The 16,194-nt window shown below is 34.2% G+C and overlaps 2 protein-coding genes across 2 annotated transcripts; both read left to right on the top strand.

The window, feature by feature from the left end:
• Nucleotides 1-1,784: 1,784 nt before the first annotated feature.
• On the top strand, nucleotides 1,785-5,514 carry LOC148624977 (uncharacterized). The gene is made up of 5 exons (XM_088568149.1): nucleotides 1,785-1,910; nucleotides 2,583-2,657; nucleotides 3,226-3,317; nucleotides 3,609-3,911; nucleotides 4,836-5,514. Exons 1-5 carry the CDS (start codon nucleotides 1,907-1,909, stop codon nucleotides 4,920-4,922), a joined length of 561 nt encoding a protein of 186 aa, XP_088424275.1. The 5' UTR covers nucleotides 1,785-1,906; the 3' UTR covers nucleotides 4,923-5,514.
• A 326-nt stretch (nucleotides 5,515-5,840) lies between these two features.
• Nucleotides 5,841-11,269, top strand: LOC148624976 (uncharacterized). The gene is made up of 3 exons (XM_088568148.1): nucleotides 5,841-7,460; nucleotides 8,209-8,505; nucleotides 8,845-11,269. The coding sequence occupies exon 3, from the start codon at nucleotides 9,044-9,046 to the stop codon at nucleotides 9,635-9,637; it is 594 nt and encodes a 197-aa protein (XP_088424274.1). The 5' UTR covers nucleotides 5,841-7,460; nucleotides 8,209-8,505; nucleotides 8,845-9,043; the 3' UTR covers nucleotides 9,638-11,269.
• Nucleotides 11,270-16,194: the final 4,925 nt, after the last annotated feature.

Raw genomic sequence — 16,194 nt, 5'->3', positions numbered from 1 at the left:
CAGGTGCTGAAGGGATGTTGCCACAGATGAAAGGAAAGTTGACAATTTTGAATGAAAAGTCATTACGTTTGTCGTAAAGTTTACCATCGATTTCTAAGTGTAGGTCAAGATGTGAGGCTGACTTTACAGTGTCTGTAGTATCCTTTATCTCAAGTTCTTTGGGGTAGATGCGATGTATCAAATCCCCAAAATTAGGATTGTTTAAAGATAATACGTCATCTATATAGCGGAAACTGAGATTAAAGGATCTAGCTAAACAATATTCTTTCTTTCGAATCAGATCAGCTGTAAAATCAGCCTCATAAGAGTGAAGGAATAGGTCAGCAAGTTCAGGAGCACAATTTGTTCCCATTGGAATGCCGACCGTTTGTTGAGAAACGCGTCCACCACACTGGACAAATATGTTTTCGATTAAAAATTCCAGCATTTTGTAAACATCTTCTTCTGTATATTTGGATGATGATTTGGAATTATTTCTTACAAATTATGAGGAATCTCTACCAAGAACTATATATTTGTATCTAGGTGTACCCTCTTTTTTGGAAAAACAACGATGTATAATGTTTTTAAGTCGGGATTTTAACTGAGTATGTGGAATAGAAGTATACAGCGTTGAAAAATCAAAGGTTTTAATGCTATTATATTCTGATAATAGTCTTGAACTGATTGTCTCCGAAAGATCTTTCGAATTTTTCAGGATCCACATTGAATTGATACCAGTACGGGAGTAACAAGTGTTGTGGTAGGACTGCAAACCCTCTTTGACAGCTGTGAGTATAAAAGTTAAACGTTTTGAAAGAGGTTTGGTGGTACATTTTACAGACCCAGCTCTGTAATGTTGTTTGTATGGATTCTTATCAAATTGATAAAACAAAATTGATCTTTAAGTTAGTTTATTGGACAAACATGGAAAAATATGGTTGAAAGCAAGTTTCTTGTCCTGCAAGTAACGCATCCAAAAAAAAATTCGAATGTTTCTTTGACGGTTAGAGTTGTTCCTCTTTGAACTTTCAACATAATATTTACTTGGTATTTTTGTAATAGCTGCATCGGTAGTATAATATGTATTTTGCCAGATTTATTTTGGACTTGACTTGATTATGGATCTGATTAGTAATCTGCAATTTTGTGGTTATCCTAAAAAAAAACCTGTTTGAAATATATCAACAATAAGTAGGGTTAATCTACTTCCAGGTTGTATGTGTGTATTCGAAAATAAATGCTAGAATATGATTTTTTTTCAGTTTTGATTTGTACCCAGGATCAATAGTGATCAAACTAATCTTTAAAGCTAGTTAAAATTATTGTGTAAATTGAAGTAAGTCGCATTTTCTGCAATAATAAAATCATCGCAATAATTTCTGAATTAACGGTATATCTCTGATTGTGTTCAATTTTAAGGGATGGCTATTCTGTTGAATGATGCAATATATGAACAAAATAAATGCAAGTTATCTCTATTTAAAGCTGCTAACATATTTGGGGTTTTTTTACGAACACACGAAAGCCAGCATGATTAAGGAATTGGGACAAAAAAAATCCATTTCTTCTGCTTGAAAGCGCGAGTTCAAGCATCTTTACCGTTCAATGCTTTTTTGTTTACTTGATATATTTTTCGAAAAACTGTTCAATGAAACCACTTAAACATTAAAAAAAATAACGGTTGATCTGTACGTGCCGCATTATTTCGGCGTCGTCTCTCCGTTTTTATTTTCGCCGTTATGCACCGTGTTGGTCATAAAGACGGCGCATCGTCACAAGACGTTACCAACGTCGACACAAACATCCGTCCCGCATTTGCGATGAAGTTTTTGCCGTGTAAAGATCGTCAGCAAGAGCTCCGTGTAGCGGTTTGAGATATTCAATTCGTAATCGCAACCTGTAGCGGAAATTTGAAGCCTGTATCATGGGTAAGTATTTTTATCTGGCCAAACAGCATTCTTAGGTCACTGATATTGTCAAAAAAGCTTTTTGTATATCGCTTTAAACATACATGGACTGTTTGCCAGATAGGAGGACTGGGGTTCTTATATCTATTTAGTCTATTTAGATCTGCATCAAGTTTTAAACAAGTCTGTCCGCTTAAACAAAAAAGATATATTTATCAGTATAAATTTGGTTTAATATTTCTTACGTTGGTTTATAGTCAATGAATGGAATAAACACCTTTCTCATAATGTATGGAGCAGGGAGAAATAATGGGGTGGGGTGATAGTGATGAATTTGAGAGTCCTATTCGTCTCGATTTTTATGACAGTTGTGTTTAAAATTTTAATGAAAGTTCAGTGGATAGAATCTGCATTAAGAGATATACATAGGTGAAATTAGTAATGGATGGGGGAAAGAGAGGGTGTCGATGTGTTGTGCACATCGGACAAATAAACTTTGAATGTAAGGAATTTAATATTAAAAAATAATCAACGATTCCGAGTAAAACTCAATAAACACGAAAGACGAAATAGCAATACCAAAAATTCATCAAGACTTCACAACACGGTTTGACTTTTGAGTGAGACAGCTTTGCTATTACATGTATATTAATATCATAATGTATCGTTTATTGTCTATTGGTCCTTTTTCAGATATCCACGCCGAATGTCGGATATCCAGGTATATGTATTACATCCAAAAGATCACAGAGTCATTGTCCGAAGATCGTAAGTAAAATGTCTCATAAAACTTTATGTATCGTTTATATTCGGTTAAGATCGGCTGAATTCGCTACTTCACGGAATCTAACGATTTTACAAGGTTTATTTTTTGTGTTTTTTAGCTCACCTGGCCGGGTGAGCTATTGCCATCACTTGACGTCCGTCGTCGTCGTCGTCAACAATTTCTTCAAACATCTTCTGAAACTATTGAATAGATTAGCATGAAACTCATAATGTCTGTTCCTTAGAGTATCCTGCACAAAATGACTGTTTGGATTTTTGATCGGTGAAAAAACATGGCCGCCGTTACTAAAAATAGAACATAGGGGTCGTACAGAAGTTTTTTGCATCGTCGGACAATTTCTTGTTAGAGTTATTGCCCTTGAAAAGCAATAAAATAACCAGGTGAGCGAGTCAGGCTCCTGGGAGCCTCTTGTTTTTTTTTTACTATGTATATATGTCTTATATTTTAATTAACCTGGAATTATCAAAATTTTAAAAATTATAAATACCAACTACATTTTTGCAATCAGTTACAACTGTAGATATAGGATTTTATTTTTTTAAATTGCAGAAATCGATGCATTCAAACATCTTTCGGAAATACAAGAATCCAGAATTTCTGCTGTAGACGCCCAAAGAATCGGCAGAGAATTCAGGGCCATGGTATGCTTTTTTTTAATCTAATTTTGAAAACAAGGATTTCTTGTTTAGGAATGAATCTATGAATGATTTAATTATTCCTTCAATTGTAAATCACAAAAACAGACTTTCAAGTTACTTTTTACCGAAATGAATTTAATGTTAAAAATACATTAGTTTCCCTCTTTTGGTATAAATAGAATATAACTATTCTTTGTATGCTTAACTAAGAAATTGGTGAAAGAAAATGAAAATGAAAATGAGCAGGCCATATTTACTACGCTAAAATGAAGAATTTGTCATCTTCTCTCACAGAATTTTAACAACAATAGATCTAGAGCAAAAACAATAATCACCAATGTATGGACGTCACCAAGAAAATACGACTTCAATTATGAAACGGAAGCAGAGAAATTGCTAAAAGCCACGAACATCCTCCGAGAACTACTTCCTAAATATTTCTGTCAGACGCACGAAGAGGAAAACAATAATGAACTTAATGAAGACAGAGGGCTGGGAGAAAATCCTGAAATGAAAAAAGTAACAGATAAGAGTGGAAATACCTTAGATGTTACAAAGATAAAGCAACTGATGAGAGAGCTGTTCAAAAGTTACTTGGTATAATAATTACCTTTGTATTTACAATACTTTCCCTCAAGTTTACAACCATCAGATGAATAAAGAAGTTATTAAAATCCAATTAAAGGCTTATTTTCCGTTAATGGAATTATAAATAATAGATCACACATTTTGTACTTAAAATGATATTTATACATGTTTATTTTATATGTTTAGAATCATCTATTGTGGAAGTTGAAGAATTTATGAAAGTCTGTCTTGGAGAATTTGAGAATGATCTGGCACATTTATATCTAAATTACAATATACATTTATACAGTGGAGTAAAAAAAACAATTGGTAGGATGGGGTGGATCCAGAAATTTATCAAGGAAAGCGGATTCATAAAGAAATTCATATAGGGAGTAAGGGTTTCAGTCAATCTTTGCTTTTTGTTTGGTCCAAAATGTCACTAACTGAATTTTCAACAATAGCCCTGGATCTCCCTGCATTCGGTAATATAGTGGGTGACATGAATTCTGGCGGACGTGGGCTTGTACATTAGAAATTCAGATCAGAGTGTTAGACTAGTAAAAACAAGGTCTTTTCGTTTTTACAACCTTTAAAAGCATGATATATCATCGTGAGCTTAACTACAATGTTATCAAGAATAATGACTTTGAATAAGTGTGCTGTCTGTTTCCTTTCTTCATTTGAACTCTTGCTATATATACTTTTATATACTCTTTGCTTTCTTGCTGAAAGGTAATATAAAAGGTCATTGACATTGAAAACAAACATTGATGTTGACCATTAATGAAACTAGCTTTTATCAACTGTCAACGGATGCACATTTTTCAATGATGCAAACGAATTAATTTTGTTTTCTGCATTACAAATTGCTTATATAAAACAGATTACTTATAACAAGTCGGCACTGTATTATACTGGAACAATTAATCTGGACAGAAAAATAATTTGCAGGACGAAGACTCAAATCAAGCATGTGATAGTCACAGAAATGCTGCAAAAGAAAAGGAGAAAAACGATGAAGAATTGACACAAAAATGACATCTGTCGTGGCAGCTACTCTAAATGCATGTAGACAGCACATGCGGAAAATTGAACGTATCCACAAAGCGGTCCAAAGGAATCAAGGATGCATGGGACAAGATGACAACCTTGTTCATAAACAAAATGTCAATGCTGAAACTCTAAATTTAAATCCAGAAACATATAAAGAAGGAAATAAATATATTGAACATGGTGGGAATTGTACAAGGACTTCTTTACTTGCAAAAGTAGTAAATATTGAACATAAACCACTTAAATACCGAATACAGACCGCGCTGTAAAGGAAACCTATGATAGGCAAATATTAGGTAAAATAAATGTATGTAGAAAAGACAAATCACACAGAATACCAAAGACGACTGATTCTGTTTTATCGTACCCCTCTAGATTCTCCTACTATCTACCAGAAAGTGCCGTACCAAAGAATTGGGTAGAGAAAACAAACTCTGAATATGACTTGACGGACGATCATTACCAAAGAGAAAGGTTGGTGGTTCCGAGGCTGAATCTTGGCTTTACTAAATATGAGGATAAAATTGACGTTTCTCATCACTCCACCTACAGCTCCTGCTGGTCCGAAAGTCTGTCATCTGAAGGAATGTTTAGAGAGTGGCGCAGAAAGAAAGGAGTCTATGATTATGTTGGTAAACAAGACCATGACAAGATGGTGCGAGAAATAGGTAAATCTTTGTGATTGTGTTTTATCCAGATACAGACAATTTTCTTTTTTGCGGGATTAGGAAAGGGGTGGTGAAGGGATTTTGTGTTGAGTGAAAAAAAATCCAAGAGTGTGAATTTCTATTTGAAAATCTATGTTTTTAAGTGAGATTTTTTTCTGTTCATGGCAGAATAAATTGACTAAAAATTGGAATCAATTTATTTAAGAAAAATGTCCCGATACTCTCTCCATCACGGAAGGATGAAATACCTCTGATGACAGAGAATAATAGCGATCCCAGGGATGAACGGCGAGATGTTAACGATAAAGTTCAGGTGGAAATGAAACATTGGTGGATTCGGTGTTGATAGTTGGGGTCGCTTTCGTAGACTTGAAGACTTAAGGATGAATTTTGGGGCTGTGTTTTTTCCTCCTGATTTCAAAGTGACATACCTTCCACGCATCTGTCTGAAATAGCATCTGCACTACCCTTAACAAAATTAATATACAAACTGATGAGTAACGGCAAAAAAAATCTTTAAAATTAAAAAAAAACATTAGAACTGTCTCAAAGTATTAATTTGAATACTTAGTAAATCTTATAAAACTAAGTTTAAAGACCGAATCGTTAAATGACTACTAACACGATGATCTAGTTCAATCATTAACAAGTTTTACTAATCAATTAACTTATATAAATATAGAACTATATATCTTTTTTCTTTCAGTTGGGGAACAAGATTCACCAACACACATAAGAAACACAAAAGATATATGGGCTAATAACCAAAGACCCGTTGAGAGAAAATATAATATAGAGGAAGTTAGTAGAGCCCTGCTTGTATTTTCAAGCAAACGTAGTGACGATTCATATGACAGTCACGTGGATCTGCAATCACTGAAAGCTAATGCTGGAGATATCGTAGACAATGTGTTGATACCGAGTAGCTATGGCTCTTGGAGCACTAATGGTCGTCAGCATGACGAATTCAGAGAAATTTATAGAGACCATGCATACAAGAATAGTATAGTACCAGAGGATTTACCGAAACAGTTTTTACCAGGACCCAATGTGCTTCGTCAGATACAAGTTGGCTTCAAAATAAGAAATGTGACTAATAATACTAAAAAGAGCACACCGATTACTTTCACTGTCGACAAAAAAGAGACAAGAGAGAAGGAAAATGTTGCTTTCATACCTCTCACTAGTCTTGATTCCAACACGTCTGTAACTCTGGACAGAGAGGCATGTAATGGTCACCTTCTAGATATTAAAGATGTGTCTCTACCAAGTCCGGTAATTGAAAAATCAAAAGAAAACGGTCTGTACATGACACAGAAGGACATAAAAAGGGAAGCCAAGAATTGTAAAGCCATCAAAGAGTCCATTGGAATCAAAAGTGTCGACGAAGGGATTGACGTTAAGAATGATTTGAAAGTTTAGTCATTGCCAGATTTAACTATGGATCCGGATGAAGTCATGACTTTAAGGTCAAATATGGACACCCAAGGTCAAATGAAAGCAGAAGGTGAAAACAGGGATTAAAGATCATTTAATTTACTTGATACTACGGATAGACATTTAAATCCAGGATATACTGAAAGCCTTTTAAATTGTAGAAACAATGATGTTGGTTCACGATTAAACTGTGGTGATGTCAAATTAAATGGAGACATAGATACTGAATCTGCTTGGGATAGCGATGATGGTAAAGATGAGGAAAAACAATAAGGACATGGCTCCCTTGACGAGAAAGACAGTGATGCTGAATCTGCTTGGGACAACGATGACAATGAAAATGAAGCCCCGTCGAATGGAGAAAATGTCACAACGATTGACACGAAAAGCGCGAATAATGCTAAATCCACATTGCAAGGTAATAAAATTGAAACTGAAGTCCAACTAAATGAGGCAGTCGTTCCCAAAGTTGATCGAAATGAACAAAATGAATCCGATTCCTCATCGGATGATCATGAAGCTGACGATCAAATCGAAATCCCGTGGGACAATGATTAATAAGAAATTGAAGCACAACAACATGCAGAAAGCAGCCCTCGAAGTGGGGATAATACCCAAAGAGTAGTAAATGTCCACTCTTTAAGGGAAACAGTTAAAGTAGATGATACAAAGAAACCATTAAAAGAAAGCAACCGCCACTAAAACCTCAGGAGATAAAAATGATGATGAGGCAATGCCAGGCGGCAAACAGCGATACTTCTTCAGGATTTGATAGTAGTAGCGATGAAGGCTATGATAACGTTTGAAAAATGCTTTCTCTGACGACATCAAGAAATCATTAAAAGTAAAACTGCATAAAGTCAACACACAAAGAAAATCAGATTAGACTTAAAACACGTTATTGAAAATGACCAACCAGTTTTAGTTTTCGTTATTTTCTCATGATCCCGGTGCAGAATGTTTATTTAGAGTTCTGTGTTTGGGTGTAAACGTATCTGCACAGTGTTTGTTGTTTCTGTCACTATTTTACTTTGTCTCTGATCGTTGAATTGTGATCATTCAGTCTCACTTTCGCTTATTTTTTTTTATATTTTTTATCTAAACATTATAACCGGGATTTATTTAGATTGTTCTAGTCAATTTATGTTTTTAAACTGATTTTACAGAGAACCAAAAGGAAACGGACGAAAGTATTTGCGATAAATCTCTAAAAACCGAAGGAGATAATTTACAGTTCGATAGTGACCTATCAATTGGAACGCCCACATTAATACAGTTACAGCAGGAAAGAGTACAACTCGACAAGGCTCAAATGGAGAAGTTTAATAAAAGCAATGATGAACCACTTGTAGTTATCCATAGTCAGAAACACCATGTTGAGAGTGAGAGTGACTTGTCTAATGGGACATCTGGTTCCTGGCAGATTAAAACTCCAGAAAAGCAAAGAGCGGTCACTTCAGAAGGTATTTTCAAAATTGTTCAGTTTGAATTATCATTGTCGTTGTTTTGATTATCATTTTTGTTGTTATATTTTCTATCTTGAGTCATAACCAAAGATAATCTTTTGGTTTCCATGAGCATACAAAACGAAGTTTTGTACGATAAAATATAAGCCATAATTCTTAAATCGTCATTATGAACTTGTTGACAACACAGGAGTTGATCTCAACAGCATTTATTGCTTTTACTTCATTCCTTACGTAGAATATTGGACTAGAAAATATTGGAATGCGTTAAAATGTTTTAAATGCAAATGCAGTTACAAAATGATAAGGACCTATATTGTTTTTTTTATCTTCTAGGTTTTGTTAGCATATGTTAAAATAATATTTCTACTCTTGAATATGTGGCCTACATGCATCTGTAAAAGATGGGGACAATCCTCTTACTAGTCAGGTCACTGGAAAACAAAAGGCAACTGAAGTTTTAAACAATGGCTAGTTAGTTATTAGAGACGGCGGATTTGGGGATGACACATCAGAGGACGACTCTGTCATTGATATGCCTCCAAATGAATTAGAGAAATGGAATGCTAGATACGTGCCTCAATATAACATAGAGGGGCAGTGCAAGCTCAACGAATGTTATTATTACGAAACACCTCCTAGCAGTGATTTCATAATGGCTCAAGCTCAATTTCTAGCCGCAGTTGCAGAAACCAGTTATGTTGAACCAATTGAATCCCAATCATGCGATCCATATAACAGTGACACCCAAGACTTTTCATCACAGCCTAAACCCTTTGGATCAATGCCGGAAATAACCGATAATAGACAGGTTCCTGTTCTGCTTCCGTCATGCTTGGATACCCCTCTTAAAAAGAAAAGTCTTGCACCAATCCAGTTACATAATAATCATGTACAGGGTAAGTTACAGCCAGTGGATTCATTGCAACTCGTGCCATTACAGAAACCTGAAAAATTAGCACCCCTGCAACCTTTGAATGATGTTCTTGCAAAGCCTCTGCAGCGCCAAGGGACATTCAAACCACTTGCTCCGCTGGATGTTTTATCACCTAAGGTCAAATCATCAAAGAAGAAAGGAACAAAAAAGGAAATGGAAAAGAAAGTTAGCAGAGATGCTAAAAATGGATGAACGTGGTAATTCTCGAATAAATGAGAGGTCAAACGAAATGTTACGAACGGGTATCAACCATCCGTCTGACGTCAGAGGAGTAAATAGATATATGGCAGACGACTTCGTAAGAGATGATTACAATGCCTTTTTGGAATCTTATCATAGGTCTTCTACCAGAACTGTAGGTAGGATGGATGACGACTTTATAATGAATTCTTACGATTCTTCTGATTCTGATGTTTCGCATACAAATGTCAACTATAACAGCAAGAAAAACAATGATATAATAGCAGGTCACTATGGGAACAGTCAGATTGAGTAAGTTTCTAGCCTCTCTCTTACAGGGAATAATCTGTTAATTTTGAGGACAAAACTGACTCAAATAGAAGTAAATCATTTGAAAGAAAAAAATGAGGACCAAAATGAACCTAGTCAAATGACCTATATAAAGGATCTTCGTGGCACCCACAGTATCGAATATGGGAACCTTTAAAGTTGATTGCTGGATCTAAATGCGAATTGTTTCAACCGGTAACCGATGTTTGTATTGATGGAAACACATTCCAAACATTCACAGATGGAAACACATTCCAGATATTAACTGGATCGATGTATGACTCACGTGCAAGTACATATATAGGAAATATTGCTGAGTCTTCAAGCTTCGAACATAGTCCGTTAGAAAAGAGCAACTGTCAAAGAACAATAGGATCTCTACATCTCATACAGACAAAAAGTTTTTCTAAGTTTGAATTGTACTAGAACAATCGACAAAGTATGATCAGGAATGGTGATTAGATTTTAATTGTATAATGGATGATGGGTTAGAAGTACATTTTGTATCATAATTTTTAATTAATGAAATAGTATGTAATTGATGTGAAGGTTACTACGTTTGTACATGTAATTCTAAACGCAGTATTCAAAAGGTATTACATCCATATCATATTTCATTTATATGATTTTTTTTTACAAAAAACAATAAGATTCTATCAAACAAAATATTTTGTACTAACTTTTTTCTATTACTTTCTATTGTAAACACCATCTTGATTTTGATTGATCATACATATGAAATATGAATGTACATGTATAGGTTAAACCTGTCTATAGCGACTTCTGACTTCAATAGTTAGCCTGTTTACAAAATTTTTATCTTGAAATTTTATCTTTATTTTCTATTGAAAAGTTCAAGTGTACATTTATGGTCGTAAAATGGACCCTAATAGACTGTTTTAAATTTTGCTGTACACGTATGATCGCACAATGTACCACTCAAGGGCTGTTTCAAATTTTACTGTACACGTATGATCGTAAAATGTACCACTCACGGGCTGTATTGAATATTACTGTACACGAATGTTCGTACAGTGTACAACTCGTAAGCTGTTTTAAATAGGTTAAACTGTACATGAATGTTCGTACAATGTACCAACATTTACACTGTTGTCAACGTACAAATTGATGTGTCGTTTTCAAAATGTTTCTTCTATTTAGCGCTTGAATTGCAGATATAAAGCATACCAAACCAATGACGGTATATACTAGACTTAAACAAAGCCACTGCTTATGTATTGGGTTTGTTTCAATTATTATAGTACATGTAATTGTTTGAAAGTTTTGAAAGTAGAAAAGTCACAATTTGCAATTTTTACGACGGTTAAAAGCCATTATTGGCGACATGTATCTCTTTCTTAGTATTTGTATTGTAGAATATATGAATTAAAACATAAAATATCTAGACATGTTTGCCTTCAAAATACGTGTAAGCAAATTGTTGGTCAATACTGAATACAAGAATGAGCATCCAGTCAGTGATAATAAATTGATTAAGGCTTTGTGGGACGGTGCTAAATTTTGTATATCAAATGATATTTGGTTGTACCGCTTTGTAGTTTTATCGGGAATACACGTTACGCTTATCCTGGAAGCCCGGGTAATATTTTCGTTCCACACGTTTTTTTCTTAAATATAGGTTACAGACCACCAATTCAACCAATGAGCATTTGGAACGTACGCAAAAATAGTCCTACGCAGAAATTACCCCTGTTCCTCATAGTGCTGTGAAAAAAGTTCTCATCTTATTTTAAAAAATTAAACAGTTTCTGAAAGGAAAAACATTTCTGTACATTTTATAGGTGCATTTTGCTTCTTGTGATGTGAAGCCTAATCTCCATAATGATTTTTAAATATACCCCTATCTTGTGAAAACACTGGGATTTCCCATGCTATTTATAGACCCTTCACTTCCGGTGACCAGTACTGCACTGCAAGTCTGCTAACCCCACATGCCATTCTGAGGATTGTGAGCTGACATATGTAGAATCATGCTGATATATAGTCCTCTGCAGGTTAAAGTTAAGGTAAAGTCCAGAGAAGCCATTGAATATTGTGAAATTAGCATAGAAGCCTATGGAAAGTGGAATTAGTGGTTTTTAGCCTGAAGATCAAGCCATGGCAAAATGAAAAGTTTCTTGAAATAGCTTTAAACTACTTGAAGATCTTGTTAACTTTGCCATGAGAGGAATACACTACAAAAATCCTTCAAAATATGCATTTTTTTAAGTTATAGGTCCAAATTATGGAAAATTGGTCTTTTTGGCTGATTTTTATGTCCTATCTTGTAAAAAGTGTAGAAAATTTAGTAAAAATATCAAATATTAAACTTTGAGGGCTATATTTACCTAAATATGGTGGTAATAAGCACTTGAAATCAAGTTTTGTGTAGATTTGAGCAAAAATTAGGTTAGAAATGAGGAAAAACTCACTTTCATTACTGGGGTTAAGGCCATATCAGCATTCCCCTATGGCAACATAGAAAATCCATTATTGAGTACTTTTTTTGCTTTAGGTGCCCTTTACTGGTCATGTTTTAATGTGAAAACACTGTATTTACAAATTTAAAGCCAAATATATCACCTTTTGTGAAAAATTAAAGATTTAGGATTTTTGACATGTGATCAAGAAAAAGGGGGAGGCATGTCAGAAATAAATTTTTAAAAATAGACCAATTTCTCAGAAAATGATTACTTTTAAAACTATTTCTTCATTGATATTGTTAAAAAACAAATTGTGATTGATATTTTTTATTTGAAAAGTCAGAAAAAGTTCTTTGCAAATATTTAATGCATTTAAGTATGGTAGAATATTGTCACTTTTTTGCTCGCACAACTTGGTTACCCTATATTTAAAAGTCAAATATTTAAAAAAGTGCTTGTCACATTTCACTGAAACTTTGCAAATGCATTCAGTATGTGTGTAGGAAGATACCTGTATAGTTATTTATTTTTTCTAAGACAAAAAGTGACTGTTTAGGTTACAGACCACCAATTCAACCAATGAGCATTTGGAACGTACGCAAAAATAGTCCTACGCAGAAATTACCCCTGTTCCTCATAGTGCTGTGAAAAAAGTTCTCATCTTATTTTAAAAAATTAAACAGTTTCTGAAAGGAAAAACATTTCTGTACATTTTATAGGTGCATTTTGCTTCTTGTGATGTGAAGCCTAATCTCCATAATGATTTTTAAATATACCCCTATCTTGTGAAAACACTGGGATTTCCCATGCTATTTATAGACCCTTCACTTCCGGTGACCAGTACTGCACTGCAAGTCTGCTAACCCCACATGCCATTCTGAGGATTGTGAGCTGACATATGTAGAATCATGCTGATATATAGTCCTCTGCAGGTTAAAGTTAAGGTAAAGTCCAGAGAAGCCATTGAATATTGTGAAATTAGCATAGAAGCCTATGGAAAGTGGAATTAGTGGTTTTTAGCCTGAAGATCAAGCCATGGCAAAATGAAAAGTTTCTTGAAATAGCTTTAAACTACTTGAAGATCTTGTTAACTTTGCCATGAGAGGAATACACTACAAAAATCCTTCAAAATATGCATTTTTTTAAGTTATAGGTCCAAATTATGGAAAATTGGTCTTTTTGGCTGATTTTTATGTCCTATCTTGTAAAAAGTGTAGAAAATTTAGTAAAAATATCAAATATTAAACTTTGAGGGCTATATTTACCTAAATATGGTGGTAATAAGCACTTGAAATCAAGTTTTGTGTAGATTTGAGCAAAAATTAGGTTAGAAATGAGGAAAAACTCACTTTCATTACTGGGGTTAAGGCCATATCAGCATTCCCCTATGGCAACATAGAAAATCCATTATTGAGTACTTTTTTTGCTTTAGGTGCCCTTTACTGGTCATGTTTTAATGTGAAAACACTGTATTTACAAATTTAAAGCCAAATATATCACCTTTTGTGAAAAATTAAAGATTTAGGATTTTTGACATGTGATCAAGAAAAAGGGGGAGGCATGTCAGAAATAAATTTTTAAAAATAGACCAATTTCTCAGAAAATGATTACTTTTAAAACTATTTCTTCATTGATATTGTTAAAAAACAAATTGTGATTGATATTTTTTATTTGAAAAGTCAGAAAAAGTTCTTTGCAAATATTTAATGCATTTAAGTATGGTAGAATATTGTCACTTTTTTGCTCGCACAACTTGGTTACCCTATATTTAAAAGTCAAATATTTAAAAAAGTGCTTGTCACATTTCACTGAAACTTTGCAAATGCATTCAGTATGTGTGTAGGAAGATACCTGTATAGTTATTTATTTTTTCTAAGACAAAAAGTGACTGTTTAGGTTACAGACCACCAATTCAACCAATGAGCATTTGGAACGTACGCAAAAATAGTCCTACGCAGAAATTACCCCTGTTCCTCATAGTGCTGTGAAAAAAGTTCTCATCTTATTTTAAAAAATTAAACAGTTTCTGAAAGGAAAAACATTTCTGTACATTTTATAGGTGCATTTTGCTTCTTGTGATGTGAAGCCTAATCTCCATAATGATTTTTAAATATACCCCTATCTTGTGAAAACACTGGGATTTCCCATGCTATTTATAGACCCTTCACTTCCGGTGACCAGTACTGCACTGCAAGTCTGCTAACCCCACATGCCATTCTGAGGATTGTGAGCTGACATATGTAGAATCATGCTGATATATAGTCCTCTGCAGGTTAAAGTTAAGGTAAAGTCCAGAGAAGCCATTGAATATTGTGAAATTAGCATAGAAGCCTATGGAAAGTGGAATTAGTGGTTTTTAGCCTATAACCCCGGGTCACCAGTGACGTCTGCTGTCTTTTGGTTAGCTAAACGAATATGACGTTATTTTATTTACCCTTATACGTTCTACTATTCTGTTTCCAGTGTACTGTACTTATTTGCGTAAAAAGGTGCATAGGGTGTATCACTGAGTGGGATAGGGGAGCATAAAGCCTTGAAATAGCAAATATATCATCTGGATTAGAACCCACTGTGTTCCTGTGTTAAATATTCAACAATCATATACTAACTCCATACGTCACTTCCTAAGTAAGTCACTTCCGGCAGAACGATTTTTAGGTGGCATTTACGTATCTAACCTAAAGGATGGGAGGGCCCATATAGGAAAGGAAGGGGTGCCAGCCGGGGTTCCTCAGAAAAGTGGTGGTGCTAGGTCATTATTTGCCATTTTTGTTTTATCAAATTTACCCATAAAAATGACAAATTTTCCAATCAAAAGGGGGTAGCATCCACCCCTACCCCATCCTCTGGATCAGTCACTGTTCTCACACTTTTAATGAAGGCCAGCTTGTTCGGTTATTATATTGTTTGTAAGAGTATTCTAGTAGTTAATTAATGTGATTTGTGGTGTTTAATCTGCTTCTTGGTCTAGTTTTTGTTCCCGGATCGCGAATTCTTTTCTTTGTCTCTTTTGTTTCACCTTCAGTGAAGGTTTGGAGATTTTATAATTTAAGCTTTCGAAATTATATATCTTCATATATATTATCAACAATTTAACTAATATTTAACGTTTTTACCCTTAGGCGTCTTGCGAAAGCATCCTTTATTGAAATATTGTATCAGAAAAAACAAAGGTTGTATTTGATGTTTATTAACTTCTATATAATGATGCAAAGAATGGTGTGATATATTGGATTTCAAATGAGCTCTCAAGCGATCTAGGTTTAAATTATGTATAGCTGCTTGTAGAAACCAGAAATGTCTCATTTGAAATGATTAAGAATCGTACTAATGATCAATTATACAGCACTGGTTTCATCCACCCAAGAAAGTAGCAAGCTACGTATACTTTGAAATTTGAAATCTTCATTTTGTCCAGAAAACTATTGAAATTCTCATAATAATGTTATATATTAACTAAATTACGGAGTGGCATTTGAAAGTTAAATGTGGAAATTGGTCGTTTTTTTTTAATAATAATAGAGAGAGTCGTTTGTGTTTATGTTTTACAGAATGATTCAAGCTTCAAACAGATCTCTAACAGTTAAACTTTGTAACTACCTTAAAGTTGCTTGGAATACTAGAACTCACTTAATAAATACCTCAATTTGATAATATTGTTCTCTGTGTGTTTTTGTTATTATTTTTATATTTATTTTGTTGCAATAGCATGTACATGCTTTATGCAAATAAAGATCATTCATGATGTTCAGGTACAAAATGCGACAGAAGGGCATGATCACGAACGAAACGTACACATACTGACATATAGGAGTG

Source organism: Perna viridis, chromosome 2, assembly GCF_037379345.1.
Source record: "Perna viridis isolate PV_CMFRI_1.1 ecotype Kerala chromosome 2, ASM3737934v1, whole genome shotgun sequence".
Lineage (NCBI taxonomy): Eukaryota > Metazoa > Mollusca > Bivalvia > Mytilida > Mytilidae > Perna > Perna viridis.
This window is presented reverse-complemented; position numbering and strand designations above follow the sequence as displayed.

Excerpts from the sequence above, each read along its gene's own strand:
- LOC148624977 (XM_088568149.1), top strand. Across the intron at positions 2,658-3,225 it reads AGAGTCATTGTCCGAAGATC|AAATCGATGCATTCAAACAT; the intron begins GTAAGTAAAATG and ends TTTAAATTGCAG. Across the intron at positions 3,912-4,835 it reads AGCTGTTCAAAAGTTACTTG|GACGAAGACTCAAATCAAGC; the intron begins GTATAATAATTA and ends AATAATTTGCAG.
- LOC148624976 (XM_088568148.1), top strand. The coding sequence starts at position 9,044 with ATGCCTCCAAATGAATTAGAGAAATGGAATGCTAGATACGTGCCTCAA.